The 19,687-nt window shown below is 40.4% G+C and overlaps 1 protein-coding gene across 3 annotated transcripts; it reads right to left on the bottom strand.

The window, feature by feature from the left end:
• Positions 1-1,607: 1,607 nt before the first annotated feature.
• On the bottom strand, positions 1,608-19,581 carry pecam1b (platelet and endothelial cell adhesion molecule 1b). 3 transcript variants are annotated; one of them, XM_076091166.1, is made up of 14 exons: positions 17,837-19,581; positions 17,689-17,724; positions 13,937-14,233; positions 13,404-13,685; positions 13,047-13,316; positions 12,311-12,583; positions 11,179-11,457; positions 10,149-10,427; positions 8,959-9,060; positions 5,275-5,328; positions 4,161-4,250; positions 3,642-3,698; positions 2,991-3,013; positions 1,608-1,810 (listed from the first exon to the last, which is right to left on the bottom strand). In XM_076091166.1, the coding sequence occupies exons 1-14, from the start codon at positions 17,877-17,879 to the stop codon at positions 1,709-1,711; spliced, it is 2,187 nt and encodes a 728-aa protein (XP_075947281.1). In that variant the 5' UTR covers positions 17,880-19,581; the 3' UTR covers positions 1,608-1,708. The 3 variants fall into 3 exon arrangements, 2 of the variants coding, with proteins under 2 accessions (XP_075947281.1, XP_075947282.1); XR_012954043.1 differs by lacking the exons at positions 1,608-1,810; positions 2,991-3,013 and adding an exon at positions 8,805-8,838 and having other exon boundaries at positions 3,650-3,698; XM_076091167.1 differs by lacking the exons at positions 1,608-1,810; positions 2,991-3,013; positions 3,642-3,698; positions 4,161-4,250; positions 5,275-5,328 and adding exons at positions 6,563-7,197; positions 7,695-7,774; positions 8,805-8,838.
• Positions 19,582-19,687: the final 106 nt, after the last annotated feature.

Below are 19,687 nucleotides of genomic sequence, written 5' to 3'. Positions count from 1 at the left end.
ATATTATGAGAACAGATTTGATCTACCCTGTTGTGAATATCACCTTTCTGTCACAAAATGGTTTCCATGTACCACCAACAAACACTTAAAACAGTCAGGGGGAAGAATTGCTTGCTGAATATTATCAATGCAATGGCGCCCCCTAGTGGTACATACTAGGGAAATCACACTATACTGTAACTAAAACACAGTACGGAAACACACTTTTTGTGGTTAAGGTTTAATTCTGTGGTGAAAAAAGTACTTTTACTTTAAGATCTTTTACTTCAGTAAAAATAGCAAAACCACAGTGTAAAAATACTCTGTTATAAGTAAAAGTAACGAGTACAAAATAATTAATAACAAAAGTAGGCTACTCAGTATCCAGAATGGCCCATTTCATGACAACTTTAATATCACTGGATTATAACTATTGATACATTCATGTGTAAGCATCACTGATGCTGTGGCTGGTAAAGGAGGGGCTAATTTACTTTATACTTATAGGTAACCTAATCCATGATAAGTTATATGTAATGTAATTATATGTTGTATTAATAATCAGGATCTGAAAAGTAACTAATGTTGTCAAATAAATGTAGTGGAGTAAAAAGTGCAATGTTGGTTAAATTGATTTTGGGTATCTGGAGTGCTGACCATCCCAGTCAGTTGTTTTTCCATGTCTAGATCAGAAAATATGTGATTCAACAAGACATTCAGAATTGGCTTCCCTTCCTATGCGAAATGCAGTCTCATTAGAATATACAGTCCCCAATCTGAGAGCATCCATCCACGACTTGCAGACTTTGCAAATGTACACCAGAATTTTCTCGCATGCTAATCAGAATAGACTGGGCTTTTTTGGGAGGGGGGCTTAATGGGACAGTTCAGCAGTTTCATGTAGGAACTATATGAAACTGCTCACCACAAGGTCTGTGGATTATCTTGAGCAACCTAGTCAGGGTTTCTGGAAAGAGACATTGCTGTTGACTTTTTTTATTTTATTTATTTGTTTGTTGGCTGATTGCCATCTAGCAGATCTAAATTATATTCAAGAGAAGGCAGACATCTCTACAGCCGATGTCTCCAAAACTCACACAAGTCATACAAAAACAATCTAGATCGATAAATAGCACTGAAGGTAAGAGGAAAAACATTTATTTTGGATTTTGGGGTGAACAGTCGCTTTAAAGAGACGGCTAAAACAGAGCGTTTCGAGCGGAGGGTGAATACAGGTATATAAAGACAGACAGTATAAGAAAAATAATGTGTTTTTAACATTAAAGCATGTAAACATGTTCTAGTAGAAATCCAAAATACAAGTATGGACCTGAAAATGAGCATATCTCCCCTTTATTTCATTTTACACCCACCTTCTTCTGCTTGTCGTCTCCTTGTTGACATGACTAAGAGAGCCATGCAATCATTTCAGTAAGTTTGAACTCTGTAACTAATTCAACTGGAAAATAAAGTAACTTCAACTGAATTTGAGTTGTGTTACTGTGAAAAACAGTTGATCTTTCTAATGACATTGACAGCCAAGTTATTTTCTGCTTATCAGATCTCTGTGCAGCTGTAATATAAAGGCCTGCTGTCACACGAAAGAAAAAACACACCAACAAGCACAGTAAGGATTCATGACTTCATGCTTTTATTGATATACAACAGTATTTATAGCTGTACAAAAAGTGTGGATAAGAGATGGGAGTGGAGACAAGGCGATAATCCACTAATCCACCGGCACTGGCAGGTCCTGGTGGTTGTTGACCTCTAGACCGCAGCTATTGATCTCAGGTTGTTCACTGTTGAGCTCAGTGTACTCTACTGAACCCTGCTGACACACAAAGCAGAGCAATTAAACACTAACGTGGTTGATTCATTTATTATCTTGATCCTTAAACACTGGCACACACAACACAAAGCAAACTAAAGCACACATTGGTGCGGTCGCTAAGTACTTTAAAAGCCTGCCAGGATAAGGTTATAAAAACATTTTTGTGTCTCCTGGTAATGTGCAAAACAATTGCTCCTGCATGAGTGCAAATTTGATTTTAAACTGTATTTTCATCCATCTTCCTAACTACCTAAGTGCTAATCCTCATTTTGAATGGAGCAAAACTGAATAACAAACTCTCAGAGGATGCTCTGTTTTTCCCCATAATACAAACTCCAAAATGTCTACTGAGCATTAGCTTCCTGTGGAGTAGACAAACCATAGTAAGACTACTGTCAGACCAAACCGCATAATCTGCCATCAAGAAGATACACTGATGAAAGAATCACCCATTTTTAGATCCTGATGTCACATCCTTAGTGTATTATTCCACATTCCTCTCTTTAGCTGCCTCTAACACCATGTAGGGACAATCAGCGCTGTAAGGCGCAGCAGTGATTAAGGCATGCTGGGGGACAGTTTGCTGGCTGAGATGGGCTTTGAGGTAATTTGACTGGGCCACAGCGCTGATCTGATCGGGCGATAGGGAAGGAAGCCCCAGCCCAAATGCCTTTGTTCTTTTCTGGAAACTTTGACGGCCGTTTTCCTCTCGCTCTGGATTATCGGCCTGCAAGGTATCCTTGTGACCAGGAGGCGGCCAGCTCAGGGACACATGGCTGATTTTAGTCATTTAGTATACAAATCCCATACATGAGTAATGCTACTGTATAAAAGTCTTTGTTTAAGTCATTGTTCAAGTTAATGGTGAAGAACATTTGTTTCACCACTTAACATGTGTGACTTGAATCAAGTTTTGTCAAAAGGCTTCTAATATTACTTATCATTTCTTTTGAATACTACATACAGTCTTGCTTGTCTTGCTTGCAATGTAATTCATAAAAAAGTTATCAATAAGAAAAGTCATAGCACCCATCTTCAATTACGCATATATATTTTGAATAAACATACAGCATTTGATTAATATATTTTGTGCTTCGGGCGAAGCAAAAGACACCTAAGTATAATGATAATAAGTAGCAGGAAGAACATGAGTGTGATTGTGCAGATAATAACTTACATAGTCATGATGGTCAGCAGCACCTAAAGGCAAAAGCATCACAGGTTAAATGTGTGTATCCTGCCCACCTCACAGTTATGCATTAGTCATTTGACAGTTATGACGACATGACCGAGCTTGAGTTCTGTCCCTGTTGTCTGAGTCAATATTCAGAATATTCCCTCTTACTCTTACAGATGCTGCTCTCAAGTCATTCTTTTGTCACTGTTGACCAGGAAACATTAAGACTCCGATAAATTGCTTGATAGACACATCCAGCGTCTGGCTGCTGTTTTAATAGCAGGAGGTTCCTGCCAGCAGTAACAGGATATAGTAACGCTGGCCTGGGTAAACTGTCCATCTAAATAACTGGCTCGTTAAGTGCGAAATGATCCACTGGGTTCACTTGTTGCTAACTTTGTGGGCAGGTAGTGTACAGTGGGATAATCAGCCACAAGGCTGATGAGGAGCGATGAGACAGAACCAAAACAGTAAAAATACGGGCTAAAAAAACCCAACAATGAGCTGAAAAAAGCTAAAACACTCTGTCAAGTAGAGTGATAATTTGGATTTCTCACTTCGAGCAACCCCTTTCGCAACTTCACACAGTAACGTAATCAATTGTCAATATAAAAATCGTCATCAGTGCAACTTTCAAAATGTTAAACTCACCGTGTGGAGAGTTTTGGAGCTCGCTATACACTGTGTCTGTGCCTTTTCTCAGGGGGACTGTTGATAATAAAAAGCAACACATTAGCCTGCTTGAACATCAAAGACACATTTTTTAGCTGATAACTGTCTGTTAGATCTATCATGACCAGAAATCTAAAAGTAGGCGGGTTGTGTCACATTCTGTAACGGCCATCTTCAGCCCATCGGGACCTTGAGCACAGAGAACCATAACGAAGAAGGAGCCAGTATCAGAAACCAGCCAGGCAATTAGCTCAACCCTTCCTGTTTATGAGGTCTGCAATGGTTCTGGAAATCCCTGCAGTTAGAGCAACTTGGAGATGTGTTAATTATGGGTAATTATGCCCCTCCCAGGAAGTGTTGGTCTGTATTATCAACTGTAAAGGAATGTGGGGAGGTTTGTAATGGAGGGGAGAGAATGTGCAGAATAAAGAAAATAGAGGGACAAAAAGTTGTCAAAGGGAGATGGACTCAAAACAACATCTGTTCTTTTTTGTTCACCTCTGGCAGGATCTACTGGCCGGGGATGCACCACCTCAGTGTACTCCACATCAGGCTCGTTGGACACCATGCTGCTCTCCTCGTCATTGGCTGCACGCAAATACATGAACAAGATTCTCTTTAAAATACGCTACACCCTCTGCATGACTTGATATACGAGTGTACTGTTTTCTCGAGCATGAAAAGTTCATTGTTGACCTTGGAAATAAAAGTTTGACAAAACAATCCCAGCTCGAGGTCCACCCGCTTGTCTTTTCCAGAGCTTTCAACCATATGACTACTGTATGTGCTACAGGCCTTGAGTTGTGTTGGTTTTACTTTAGTTAACAAGATCAAGTATGACCCTTCATGTAGGGTGACCAAAAGTCCCAAAAAATGATGCATTTGTTCTGAATCCTGACCGATTTGTCCCAAAAATTTGACTAAACACAAGTTTTGATTAGTTATAACCTAATAAACTATTAAATGCTGATCGGTGTGAAATATTATTTTGGTCACAGATGTGCATGGTTAGTTAGTCAACACACATTTTGGCTGTAGTACACTAGTGTTGTGAGGCATAGCGGTGATACATAGCTTTGATGTTGTTGAATAAAAACAATTATAGAGTAAAAAGAAACCATCCGTCACTGATGTGGGTGGGCCCGGTGTCCTGGGACCTGGTGACCCTCCAGCCAAAATATTACTAAAGGTACCGGTAGGAGTTGGAAGGGAAATAACCGTGGATCATTGCTGCCTTATGAGATCCAAAAAAAGTGTTGTGCAAAGTCTGCAAGAAAATATACTAAATTATTATTACTGTTCGTCAACACTGTATGTAATGTACTAAAATCTACATCCACTATTGTTGTGCTACTGACATTACTGAATCAGTTTGCCAACTTCATGACTCTTCTCTACTTACACTTTGGCATTAACTATAAGCTCATAATGCCGTTTGTTGCCAGTGGCTGCTGTTCAGCGGAACTTTTGAGAAAAAATAAGTTAAGGCTGTCTGTGCGTAATTCTCAATAGGTCCATCCATGTAATTTATACATGCTTCCATGGAAATGTAAGGCATCTTTAGTCAAATCGTTAATATAATGGTAGGCTACTTATTACAAGCCCAGCTCACCTTCTTCAGGTGGTCGCTCGCTCCACACACTGACTGCAGCTCCGCCCACCCTCACTGTGAAACACAGAAAGACAAACTTTAATTACGTTGTAAGAATTCTGCACTAATTAGAATAAAAAATATACCTTAATAAAGAGCAGTAAAACGACACATTGCCAATGTATGATGTCAGCTGACATGTATGAAGTGTCTTAGAGGAACTTTAAGGAAACACGCATATTTGCTTTATTGCTGAGAGTTATATGGTAAAAATGATACCACTCTTTAAATCTGTTAAATATGAAGGTATTGCCAGCAACCAGTTAGCTTAGCTTAACATAACGTCTGGAAACAGATTGACCAGTTCTGTCCAAAGGTTAAAGAAAAATCTCGGAACCTTTGTTTGGTTAACCCATACAAAAACCAAAGTGTAAAAATGTATGTGGGTTTACAGAAGGGTCACTTGTCATTTTGATTTTTAGAATTTTATTTTGTTTTTTGAATTATTATTTTAAAACCATTTTTACAGCGCCAGTCTTCATGCTAACTTTAGCTAAGCTAAGCTAACTGTCTCCTGGCTGTAGCTTCATATTAAAAAGTCAGCCATTAGAGTGGTAACAGTCTTCTCAAATTACTCTCCGCAAGCAAGTGAATAAGCATATTACACATGAGCAAAAGTCAAATACCAAGATTATATTCTGTTCATAAAGCAATAACGGAGAGATGCGGAGAGATTTTTGTGGCACATATCTACAACTTGGGCTTTAGTGGAGGCTTTCTTGCTTTTAAAATAAAGCTAGTCTGGTAAATACAGAAATCTGCTACTGCCTTGTGCACATTAGGATGTTAATTCAGCAGCGACTGCACAATACGTTCTGGCTAAAACAACTTCCCAGTTGGTAATGTAATCTCACACACAGCTCAAGCAAGCCACATGTGATTCATTTCCTCCACCTGCTGCATGCATTCAAACTTGCCTAGCTTGAAACAAGATAAGCCCCACCCTCCACCCTCCACCACCAGTTTCATCAACACTGACCTGCTCTGTGCCAACAGACTTTTTGCGGACTCTATTGTTTCAACATTTCAAGGAAGTCTCTGTTGTGCGTTCCTTTTTTTTAGGTAATGAATCAACTTCATGTTATGTTGGAATTCTTGTCTTGGATCTGTGCCTAGTATGGTTACTGTAAGATTAATACAGGCGTGATAATAATAATAATAATGTTCTCTTGGACAGCATTTTGTGCAGTATAAACTGTTTTTTGCCTCAGATACAACAGCTGGAGCAAAATGAATGGTACTGACACACTTCTAAATAAAACCAACGTCTTTATTCTATAAGTGTCCCACCGGTCACTGGATAAACCAAAAATATATACACACATTTCCTGTGATGGTGATAAAATGTATACACAAATTAATCAATCTGTCACCAAGGCCATTTAGACATGCACATCAGACAAACAGAGCAGTTGCAACAATAAAAGACACAAAATCACACGGACGTGGTGATGGAAGAAACAAAGGACAAAGACAGTAATGTTGAGTATAAAATCAAAGGCCATCTAAATTGCAGGAGGAGGGGAGAGGGAGCAGCAGGTCCTGGTTTGTATTGTTTCATAACACGCCCCTCCTTTTCACTGAGAAAACTCATCAGTGAAAAAAAAAAAAGTGTCCAAATCCTACAACACTTGACATCACAAACATTACTGCCTCTTGTGTTCTTTTCCATTCTTGCTCTCAAAGTCCTTTCATCGAACTTCGTTTTGCTTTGAAAGTTTATAAAAAGTATAATTCAAGTCCCGCCCATTGTGGGGCATCTCTACACTGTTGCTGGGATACTGTAGCTGCTCCTGTTGCTGATGTCAACGGGAAGTGACGCCACGCTATCTCGCGCCCCATTGGTCCCTCTCCCCTCCATGCCATCATAGACTGGCGCTGCTCCTGGAAGAAGATGATAATGGGTGCTCTAAGCAGTTTGCAACAATTGATAATCATTGTCATGTACTTTGTATTTAACTACTTAAGCAGCTTCTTCCAGCGTAAAAACAGCTTTAACCTCGGAGAGTTTAGGCCCTACAACAACTGTATTCTAACAACATCCTACTTTTCCTGCCTCTGCAAATACATACTTGGACACAAACACGATGTATGTACATGCAAACAAAGTCAGAGACAGACGAAGAAAATTAGCTCAAACTAACTTTAACAGGATATCAGGATATCAACTGGAAAGATAAAGATAAACAGAGGTCGCCAGGTTCACCACAACATAGGCCCTGCATGCATGTTAGAACATGATGGGATGGAAATGGATTGCTGTGGCTACAACAGGGAACATGCTATGACTGTTAAGGCCAGAGAAATGACTCATGGCTGTGAAGATGATGACTAATGAGGACAGTCAGTGGTACAAACAGAGAATAGTAAAACCAAGCTACCTGTTGCTGCGTTATAAACCTCTGTGTCGTGGGTTAGATTCACTGTTAAAGAGTCATCTGATTTAGGGCTCGCAGGCTTTCTGAGAGATGGTAAAAATAAAGTCAACTCTGCAGCAGTGAGAAAAATCGACTAAATGCCAAAATGATCTAAAGCATGAAAACTATGTGCAATAAAATGTGATACAAGCTAACAATGCACTTTAATAACCATACTGGTGGCCTTTAGGTTTGTGATTTCTTTTACTTTTTTACGTTTTCCTGAACTTTTCTAATTACTATTTTTATTTAGTACAGAACATACCTCTCTACCAGTGAGTATACATGTACAGTTAATTATATTTAAATATCCAAGCACCTCTAACATTAGTTGCACTTCTCTAACGTGCACTAGTACTGAACACTACCATCGTACAGTATATTAAAAACATTTTTCACAAAATCAAAGTGATCTCACAGATATACGTCAAATGACCACGACATCTTAGCGTGATGTGATTATTATGTGATGGTGGCGTAAAATGACATGCCCCCACCACGGAAACAATTTAACATCGGAGGATTTCGGAGGATTTATTGGCAGTTTGTATTAGTGTATAATCACCGGAAACTAAGAATGGTTGTGTTTTCATTACCTTAGAATGAGTCGTTTTTATGTATTGTATTTAGCTTCTCACCTACCTATTTACTTTTTAGCAATTTATTGGTTGACTTGGCTACTGTAACAATGAAATTTCCCTTAGGGATTATTAAATGACATTTATTATATAATAATAAATATGCTTAGTTGCTTCAACAGGAGACAGGACTCTGTCAAAAGGTAACAGAATCTGCATCCAGCACCTATGAATTTCACCAATTAACATGCTAAGTCTCGTTTGTTTAGTCCTTACTAATAGGAGTAAAAAAATAAATAACAATTTGTGGTTTAATGGAGAGTTATGTGACTATTTCTTGGCCAGGGTTACAGTACAAACATGGAAAACAACCAGTATGGTTCTGCGAAGGCTAAAAATAACAGAAACATGACACTGATACACCCTCATCTACACTGTCACTAACTTCTACAGTATCCGTCACATTGAGAGGAGGCAAGAGGTCGAGACAACTCACACTGACAATTCAGCAGCTGCTTCTGTGCTTTTACCTACAATAAGAGAGGAGATGTGAGAAGAAGAGCAGGAGGAAGTAGGTGGAGGACGGTTGGTTTTCATACATAGTTAGACATAAGAAGGCTGAGTTGCTGGAGGACTGTAGGTCTCTCTACCTCTCTTGGATCTGAAGCACAGCACACACACAACCACCAACACAGACACGGCCAGAAGACAGAAACCACCGATCAGCACTTTTTTCCACAACGCCAGGCGCACTATGGAGAGAGACAGAGAGAAACAGAAAGAAAAGAAAGTCAGTTACAAACAAGAACACAAAGGGGAAAGAATAAAATGGTACATGATGGCAAAGGTTGTTTCAGACAGAGAAAGGAAGTGAAAACTAAAAAAAGTTTTTAAAAAAGTTACAAAAAAAGGCACAAAGATCAAATTAACTTCACACAACATGTCTGCTTGCCTTTTAGCAAAGCTTTAATAATTTCTCTAATTAGTCCCTCTTTCTTTAAATTCTGACGGACTGACACCATAACCCGTCCACCATCATGGATTTTTAGCCTTGCTTTTATTTCGTCTTTTTTTGTATCTGTTGCTAACATCTGGGCAGTCTGAGTGTTGGCTGCTTGTGGTGAATAAGAACAAACTGCAAAAAGAAAGTTCAATATTCTGTGCTGCTTCTGGACTACACCGGCAATGACAACACACAATGAGTTGAGTCAGGAGGTCTCCGAGCGTATGGCCTCACAATAATTTGTTTCTCTCCTTGAAATGGAAGGTTTTTTACGGAACCTTTTTGGAACAACACTTCAAACTGTGTCCTGCTCATACGAAAGCAATCTTTGAACCAGGCTCCATCTAAATTCAGCTCTGGAACCAAACAATGGTACTCCCCGAGATATTTCCTCGCCTACAAAATCTGACGAACCTACAAAGACCGGCGGGTCCGTCCTCTCTTCCTAGCCTGCTTGGCCTGCTGCCACCGCGACCCGATCCCAGATAAGAGGAAGACAATGGATGGATGGATGGCTTGGGAGAAAGAAGCAATGAGATATTTTGGCTAGATTGACTGAAATGTTCAATCTAATCTGATGACTCAAACTGTTTTCATTGACTTGTTTTCATAAAATCATACTAAAATAGTTCTCTTTGACAAAGATGGTGAGAATGCTAATAAGCCTAATTAGTTTCTGGGCTATAACTATATTTCGTTACTTCTTATTTAATTTCAGTTTATAAAGGAAGTTTTTTTGTGTTTTTTTTGCATGCCCCAGAGGTCAGGGTCAGTCCCAGAGCGGCCGGTCTGGAGCAGGTGGAGTCCCTACTGAGCATAAATACCCATCAGTCTCACCCTCTATGGTGACACGGTCACTGCTGACGACATTGTTGGCGTTGTTGACAGCCTCGCAGTAGTACACACCGCTGTGCTCTTTGGACAAACTGTGGACCCGGTAGTCCGTGTTGTTCTCCTTGGATGTGGTGGTGTACAGCGGCTGTTCGTTGCCAACACGGTACCACTTAAAGGTGACCGGCGGAGAGCCTTTAACACCACATATGAGGAAGAGATCATCTCCCTCAGATATTTCCGGTAGGTCGGGGATGACAGTAAGAATTGGGTGCGTCAGAGGCACTGAGAGAGGGAAGTGGAGGAAAAGAGTAGACATTAGTCAATTTGTTGGCTATAACTTAACATACCGGACAGACATGAGTGTGGTATCAATCCAGATAACTCTCGGTAAGAAAGCAACCAAGCGTATTTCCAAAAATGTCCACCTATTTCCTTAACTCAAAGTTATATCATAATGTGTTACAGAGGAATGGGGGAGTGTTTGTATTTATTAAATTACACTATAAAATAATGTTGACAATAACTTAGTTTCAAAGTTCAATCTTGACCTTGGAAACAGCAGCTGGAAAAACATTTAATGGCAACTGAGCAATCCACAACAATCTACTGAGGATCATGTGACACAATAGAAAGCACCAGAACAACTTAAGGAACATTCTCTTAACTACTGTTTCAGAGGTCAGGAAACCTTGAAACTCAACTGTTTAGCTAAAATGGATCAGAAGTTTTGTAAGTGTTTAGAAAAATGACAATTTGAGCATCCACATCCACAACTGGACAAACTCCATCAAATGAGAAAGGTCATGTGATATGATCTGAAAGCTCCAGAACAGCTACTAGATGGACCTTGAGGTAAGAGTGTTATGTCAATGTCAATAGTTTTGTAGGACTGATAGGGCTCTGCAGTGGCTCATCAAACACTATTTACAGATGGTAATCCATTGAATGATCTTTTTGAGCAGTGGTGATGAGGTAAATTAAGAATATACTAACCATGTAAAGATGGAGAAACATACTAGTTTTGAACATTTACCTATGATGGTAGCGTTGAGTCTTTTACTGAGCGGGGCTTCGTTGTTCCGATTCTTTGCCTCGCACATGAACTTGCTTATTTCATCAGGCTTGTTGATGCTGATTGTGAAGAGAGCTTGTTGAGAGGGCTGCTTGACAATGGTAGTGCTCAGTTTGTCGAAGCCCTTCAGCAGGGTGTAGTTTATTGGCAGGCTGCCAATGTCCGACTGACAGAGGATCTTGAAGTGCTGTCCTAGGACTGCTCTGCCAACCACCGAGATCTTTGGAGTGGAGACTGGAACTAAAGAGGAGAGAGAAAATATAACACACTGACTTCCTGTCAGCAAATCCTATGAAGCAAAAACTAAAGCCATTCAGACATAGGGGACTTTTATGATAATGTTTTATTCAGTGAGTACAGTTCACAGGTTCATGACCTTTAATCCTATTATGCCTTTCTCATCATTGACTCATCACATTATACACAGACATTTATTCCATTGCTAATACATACGTACTGACGATAGCCGCTTTGAGTTGGGATTTAATTCTTATTTGCTCACATGTGAATCGAGCGCTGGATATTCAGTCACACATCCACAGAATGAGATAGATAATAAAAAATGAAGAGATGTGGTCTAATTATTATTGTGGTTGCACAAGTTGTGTTTTTCTAGCAGTTTTCCTCACACTGTGGTGAAAAACATTGCCTGCATTTTGCATATGTTGTGATTATGAGTTGATAAATGAGAGATAACTTTTTTAATATTTGAATGAAATACTCTTGTTTTATTCCCCACAGAGGAAAGTTTGATGAGAAATTGCTATCACTCTGACAGTGGTATCAATCATCTCATTGGTTTTATGCTATAGTAGCATTTACTTTAGGTTAATCCATTCAGATTTGTATGGAGCCCCGAAAGGGACAAGGAGGAAAAAAACTAATTTGTCCCGGGACCCTCACATCAGTACAGGAAAAACTCCCCCAAAAATCCTCTTTAACAGAGAGACAAAAAAGAAGAGACCTTAAGGAGAGCAACAGAGGAGGGATTGGCACTGCGTTAGCAAATGATACTAGGTCTGACTCAAAAGTGACCTGGGGGTATTCAGACACGAGGCCAAATTTGCATCTGAAAGAGATCAAGTAAGCTTACCTTTAGGACGGACAGTCAGGGTCTCACTGTGCTTCACGATGCCCTTGGCTTGAGCGACACAGGTATAGTTGAAATCATACAGGAAGGCACTGCCAGAAAATATTCCAGTGCCTTTGGAGATCAGTAGGCTTCCGGGTGGATCAAGAGTGTAAGTCAACTCCTCCCTGTCGAGTCTTTCAGAGGCAGAGCTCTCACTTTTACAGGTTAACGTCATATATTCCTTTTGAAAGACTTCAGCAGGAGACATGGTGAGAGTGGGCACCGCAAACAGCTCTGAGGAAAGATTTCAAAAACATGGCAGTTCATCATCTGCCTTGACGTTACTTAACAGTGTAAATGCTGATATGTATGGAGCGTAAAACCGACGAAATGTAGTAAAAGGTTGTCAGACAAGTCAAAAACAATAAAGCATTAATACTTTTAATTAGATTATTAAAATGGAGGTTCAATTGGATCAAAAGCTTTGCACTATTCCTGGATTGAAGTGCTTCCAGTAGGATGCTGCGTTCGGCTGCATTCACAACAAACAATCACTGTACAGACTCTTGTAATAGTACGATCTAAGGAACTCAATTTGAATTAATTAACACATTTTATTCACTGATGTTTTCAGTTACATTTTTGACTTGTCTCATAAGCTTTTACTATATTAAATAATAAAAACAAATCAGCAGTAAGAACACAGATTTATATGTACAGTGTGCACACACAGGTCATCTTTCCACTGTCCACTCACCAGTCACTGAAATCGTCTTTGTGTCGAATTTCACTACATCTCCTATCTCTAATCTGCACTCAAACTCCCCAGGGTCCTTGGCCAGGGCAACGCTGCTGTGGTTGACTTTGGTGTCTCCCCTGCTGAGAAGCTGGTTCCCCCGGCTCAGGTAGAGATGACTACTCTTCAAGGTGTGCAGAGCGTTTCTGACGGTGCACGAGATGAAGAGTTGGTCTCCTTCATAGATCTTGGTCTGAGGGAAGATCTCCAAAACTGCGTTGATAGGAAGCTCTAAGGAGACAAAGCCAATGAAGAAAAAAATCCTAAGACGGCTCAAAATGCTTTGGAAAATAAAAGACATTTCAAAATGCCACTTACCCTTGACTGAAATAGTGACAGTGTTGCTTTCCTCAGACTTCGAGGAGTCTGGCGTTATGAGGACAGTATAGGCACAGTGAATTCTGTGGATGCCAGCGCTGCTGAAGTGTAGCTTGGCCTCTGCCTGGTTAGAGTTGACCTGCTTATCCAGGATCTCTGCGGAGTTCTTGTAGAAGTAGAAGTAGAAGGAGCCTATCTCGCCGGGCGCCGTACAGGTGGCCGTTATCTCCTCCCCTTCAGTGACCACAGCCTTGTTAAGGTGGAGAACTGGTTTTGACAGGCCTGAAAACCCAATATGTGAGAAATGTGCTCAGATTGAATCCAACCGTGCTGAAAAAAGTAAACAAATATAAAAGAGCACCACCTTCTGCCAAAGTTGAAGTAATTCTCCCACGTCACTCCCATCACTTCAATTTTGAAGTAAATTTTTGATTTTACACAAAAGGGATTTAAAATTCTGCATGTAATAGTTATTAAGGATCCGTCCACATTAACAGATAATAGTCCTGCTGTATCCATAACAACAAACCAACCTGTTACTGTGAGTTTCTTGGCTCCGGAGATAGATTGCTTCCCCTCAATGTTGATCTTGCACGTGTATTTGCCGGTGTTGGAGACTCTGGCCTCGGACAGAGGGTACAGAAGGTCCTCCGAGGTGCTGGAGGTCTTGGTGTAGACTGTGTTGCTGTCCTTGTATATAGTGTACTCACGACTCAGCGCCTCCACCTCAAAGCTGCTGACAGTGGCCTTGCATCTCAGTGTCACATTGGTGCCGCGGGTCACGTCATTCCTGGGCTCGATGGACAGGGTGATGTCTCTTATCGCGACTACTAGGGAGTGATTGCAGAAAAAAACGAATCAATTTTTAAAAACAAGCTAATCTACAGCACTGGAAGAGCTTTGTAATGGTTTTGCTTCATTGTGAGATGATAAGTTGAAAGATAACTTGTCTTTTGAAAATAAATTCCATCTTTTTCACTATGGTTTTCTTCTATATAGCTAGTCAAGGACAATATAAAATACATCCTTATCTCTTTACTTTCTACTTGGTTGTAAAGTTTTGTATGTGGCATTAATGTATGTTACATTGACAGGGATGCATTCATGTATCTTCTTGTGGAGAGAGGCTCACTGCATGTACACAACTAGGTTAGTGAGGTGAAATCTTTATTTTCTATGATTTATTTATTATTTAAGATTTTAAGTATATTCCCATGTTTATCTTGATTCCTTGACACCTGTCCTGTACACTATATACAGTATGTCATATGATTACAGTTCTTTATCCTGAAGAGGGCAACGCCTCAATAGTTTTCAAACATTGACATTCAGAACGACTGCATTAGAAGTCATGAGTGAGCAGCCTTCCCCTCCTTCCTTTGAGCTTTAACACCAACACATTTTGACGTGTAGAGTTCTCAGTCATAATTAAAGTGGATTGAATAGAATTTCCTTTTATTCACTTCCTATTCAAATCAGCTCCCTATTCAAATTGCTGGCATATAAAATAACTACTGTTCAAATTTCTATTACAGGTGTCATACGATTAAGTATCGACGCAGCACTCAGGAAGCTGGTGTGTTGCTGTAGAATATCATCATACCGGGAATGGCACCCCATCCTGGTATGAGAGTCATATAAGAAACAATGCATGCACGCTTGACTGTAAAATAAATTTGTAATCATCAATGTTAAAGCAACAGCAGTGCAAGAAGATAGAAGTAGACAAGAAAGAGCATCTTCCGTCTATATGCAGCCGGATCTGCTGGAAGCGGCTTTGATGCTTTGTTGGAGCTGTTAACTTGTTTGCAGATGAGGTAAAGTGGGCTTGATGCGTGTCATTGGTAGGCCTCAGGGTTTGGCATCTTCCAACCGCCTCACTAAGGGATGTGACGTTGATGGGCCGATGTGTTCACTGATCTTACAGGTATGAAATGGTTCAGCTGTCAAGGACAAGAAGGGACAGCCAACCCTGTGGCTTTTCTACATGACAGCTACAGAAAGTTCTTCCTGGATCAAACCTCAGGAGTTGCTCATTTCTTTTCTATAACAAAACTCTTTCAATCTCTTCACAGTTATCAACAATGGTTTGTTCCCAGCCCCATTGTCTCTGGATTAATTGCAGCAGCCAGACTGCGTCATTCATACGGCCACATTTGCTCTGATGATAACCTGAACGTCCCTAAAGCCGTGAATCGCTTCAAATACTCCCGTGATTCACAGGCACGAACAGGCTGAAAGTAATCAATGATCCACAGGAGATATTTGTTGTCATATTCACAAATGTCAAAGCGACTGTCCAAGACCGAAGAGAAACATTTTGTCTTTAAGAAGTACATTTTAAAACTGCTCCCCAGTGTAACCAGACAGAAAGCATCTGTACACGTACGTCAAGCCTCTCCACCAGATCACCCATCTGGTTGAGTATTAGAGACAACAGGCTGCTGTTGTGGCTCAGACGAGGGTGTTGTGAGGCAGTAAACAAACCTGGAAAACAAGGGAAAAAATGGGCAGGAAAAGCACTTTGTCAGACAAACAGGCCACCCGGGGGACCTATCACCATTTCAGAGCCTACTGAATCTGGCCCACACCCAGCATCATTCAGCAGGACCTGGCAGGGCTGATGATGAGAACGCTCAGGCGTGCAGGGCAGAGATTTGCTCTGGGCTCTCGATACGCCGCGTGAGTTATTGCAGGTACCTGCTGAGCCAGTGGTAGAAAATCTAACAACGTACATTTACTCAAGTACTGTACTTTGGTACAATTTTGAGGTACTTGTACTTAAGTATTTCTATTTTATGCTACTTTATACTTCACTTCATTTCAGAGTGAAGAAATAATGTACGTTTTACTCGACTTATAACAGCTATAATTACTCTTCAGATTAAGATTTTACATAAAACATACATTTGATAAGCTTATTATCAAAATGTAACTCCACCCACTGCATCTTTTTGAAAAAAAAAAAAAAAAAGTTGGCAAGGGCTGACAGGAGGGTGACGTGCATGCTGATGTTAATCTTCTTTTTTTTTTTTTGATATAAATAAAAATAAAAATAAATAAGTATATATATATATATATATATATATATATATATATAAATAAGTCCCAACAAGTCGACTTTATGTCAGCATCGACTTTGAGAAGTCCAGGAAGGATTTAAGAGCTACATTTTCAATCCATGGAATGCAAATATTTATAAATTTGGTAATAAATATCAATATTAACAGTATTGATGTGTTCAAAGTACAGCCAAATCATTTAGCTTACAGCTCAAAAAAACACTTCTAAGTGTTCAGTTTCTCTTTAAACCAGTTGCTCCGTTTCAAAAAAGTAGTATCAGTTCCACCAAAGAGTGATATCTCCTCTAAACTTCTCAGATGGTTATATTCATAGCAGTTTGAGGCCCAATGAGGTAAAATGATACAACATTTTATGAAAAAGCAAAGAGAAACCACTGGACTAAACTACCGAACTATATATAAATGACCTCCATCAGCTACAGCAATACAATGATGCTTACACATTGATGAATGTGCTAAAAATCAAGTAATATAGAGTAATAGGGACATTTTTCTGCAGAATGAGCACTTTTACTTTTGATGCTGGAGGTACAATTTACTGATAATACTTCTGTCGGCTTACTTTTACTTAAGAAATAATTGAAATGCAGGACTTTTACTTGCTTGTAACAGAGCATTTATAAATCTGGGTTTTGGTACTTTTACTGAAAGGATCGAGCACTTCTTCACTAAAATGAAAGATATATTTTTCTATAATTTTGTTTCAGGAAAAACACAAACCAATGGAAACGCTTGTCTTTCTTCAAGTCTGGACCTTGGGCCCGACTTGGACAATGCCTCCATCTTTTGGGCCGACTCATGCCTTCAACCACCAACTAACACAAGAGCACAAGAGCTAACACAAGAGCACAGGGAGGCGTGTGACACTGCTCACCAACATGTTCCCAACGCTTCTTTCCACGGCTTCACCAAACACCAGCGATCACAAAGCTCTGATAACAAACAGGACTGTTTCCACTGACTGACCATGTGTCTCTCTTGGCTTTGTGTTTGGGAATGTTTTTAGTGAGTGACAACAGATTGAAAAGTCTTCCAACTCAAAGCCCAATAACTTTGTCCATATGGAAAATAAAGAAATGATGTTCCATAAACACTGGGCCTTGTTTAAACTTAACTTTCTGCACCAACTGACGACAATTCTGCGGAAGACATTCAGTAAACTGTCTCTATGTAAAGTGTAATTTATCTTAGATTATACTTACCGCGCTGTGCGCTCGCCTCGCTCCCTGGAAGGTAGTCTTGGAGCAAGATAAGAAAGTAAAGCACCAGGTTAGAGAAAAATCTTTCAACCACCTCCACAAAGACAAGTCCAACGAGTTATTAAAGAAGATAGAAGGTCAGTGGTCTTACAGCTGGACAGGAGCATGGAGGTGAGCAGTAGTAGAAGGCCCATCCTGTCTGAGGAACACTGAGGCTCCCAACGCTGCTGGCTGTCCTGGTGGTTAACAGACTTATGACTATGCTGGCTGATGGGTGGTGTGTGGGGGGTAGATCTGATTCTGGTGGGCGGGAGCGGACACAAAGGTGGTGCTCTTCTTCGGCCACTCAGTGGTCAGCCAGCAGTGGCGGTTATCAACCCGAGCAGCCGTCGGCTTGGCTTAACTTACCAGGAAGTGAGTGTTGTTTCCTGAGGAAGTTCGTGCCACCCGGCTCTTTGCTGTTGTGGAATGTTCTTCTGGGGTCTCCTTCATGTATGTGTGTTTTAAATGGTTACAATAATGTTGTATTACTTGGGCTGCAGTAGCACAGTCAGGCCTTTGTCCTCTGACCTTGGCTGGCTGGGTCGGTGCAGGTAGAGAGACGAACAAGACAGGAGAAACAGTCATTGTGTAGCAACGCCCATTTCCTGAAGGGAAGATAATGGTTTAGCTCAGCTACTGAGAAGTGTTTTCACAGACATAAATCTCAGCTGGCTCCTTCAGGACACATGTAGGTGGAGCTATTGTTACTGGCACACATTCTTCTCTTCATGACTGGCCCAGGAGAACCCCTCGTCAACTACTGAGAACTGTCACCGTTGACTTCTGTGGTTGGTCGATGACTTGATCTAAACTAAGATGTAAATTGAATCAAATGATCCCTATCTGAACAGGTGTTCAATATCAAATAAATTGACATGAATAAATACAGAATAAATTCATATGAATACAAAAAGTAAAATAATAAGAAACTACTTTAATTCAGAGCATATCTATTGTCTCCACACAGCTCTCAAGATGGCGACGGCTGAGCTGGCGGCTCAACGGCAACAGTGCTGACAAAGCAACCCGTTCTCACGGACCGTCGGCCAGTGCCCCATGCCGTCAGTAACTGACACACAGAGGCACCCTTTAGCGTCCGTATGCGACGCACCGGGCTTTGAACCATCTCCAATGTAAACCCACCTGCTTCATTATTAGACAGGCGGAGCAGCTGGCGTAGTATAAAGAGCGAGATACTCCACACTGTGCAGGGGGGTCAAACAAACACAGGGTCTTCGTCCGACCGCTGTTCATGCCCCTTGTGAAACTTAAAGTAAATGTTGACAAATAGTAATGTTCAGTTCTACTCAGCCTGGGACACAGTTATGTCATCTCGGGCTCTGGATGAGCTTTTTGGTCAAGTCTGGGAAAAAAACAACCTTTGGGCTCCAGTCACCTCGACTGCCTTGATTTTTGACTACTTTTTTCATTATCTTTTGTGGGCTCCTTTCGACATGGAAGAGCACTACCAAAAGCAAGATAAACTGTAATCTATATAAATCTACATATATTTAAAATAACCAGTTCAATTCTGTGTCATTATTTGATAGATGTTTAAATAAAGCCTCAGCACTGACATTAGCCGACGTGGAAATGTTTGTATCTTTCATACTCTGTACAGGTTTCCCCTCGCGACGATTTAACATTCAAAGTTCTCCATTTTATCTGAATAGTTAAAAAACGTTGGATCTTCATGGATAGGTGAAGACACTGCATGGAACCCCTGCGAAAGGGCCGGGGTCATTTTTGCCGTGATGACTCTCGCGACCCTTGCAGATGTGGCAATCATAAATCACACTCGGGGTGCACTTTATTGTTCCCAACAGAGGCTTCAACGCAGCATAACATTCAGTTTTGTTGTTTATTCTAAAGAAGAATTCCCCTTTGTGCTTTGATATACTGATACACATATGAACTGTTTGAGATTAAGATGAGTGGAGCAAAGCATGATAATGTGTAA

Source organism: Anarhichas minor, unplaced genomic scaffold (genome assembly GCF_050575085.1).
Source record: "Anarhichas minor isolate MPS153535 unplaced genomic scaffold, ASM5057508v1 ptg000014l, whole genome shotgun sequence".
NCBI classification, from domain to species: Eukaryota; Metazoa; Chordata; class Actinopteri; order Perciformes; family Anarhichadidae; genus Anarhichas; species Anarhichas minor.
The sequence above is the reverse complement of the archived record's forward strand: the minus strand, read 5'-3'. Positions and strand labels throughout refer to the sequence as shown.

Bases quoted from the DNA above. Each gene is read 5' to 3' on its own strand.
- pecam1b (XM_076091166.1), bottom strand. From the start codon at position 17,879: ATGGGCCTTCTACTACTGCTCACCTCCATGCTCCTGTCCAGCT. The intron at 17,725-17,836 runs GTAAGACCACTG...TCTTGCTCCAAG, and splicing joins CTCCATGCTCCTGTCCAGCT to ACTACCTTCCAGGGAGCGAG. The intron at 3,014-3,641 runs GTGAGTTTAACA...TTTTGCCTTTAG, and splicing joins GCTCCAAAACTCTCCACACG to GTGCTGCTGACCATCATGAC.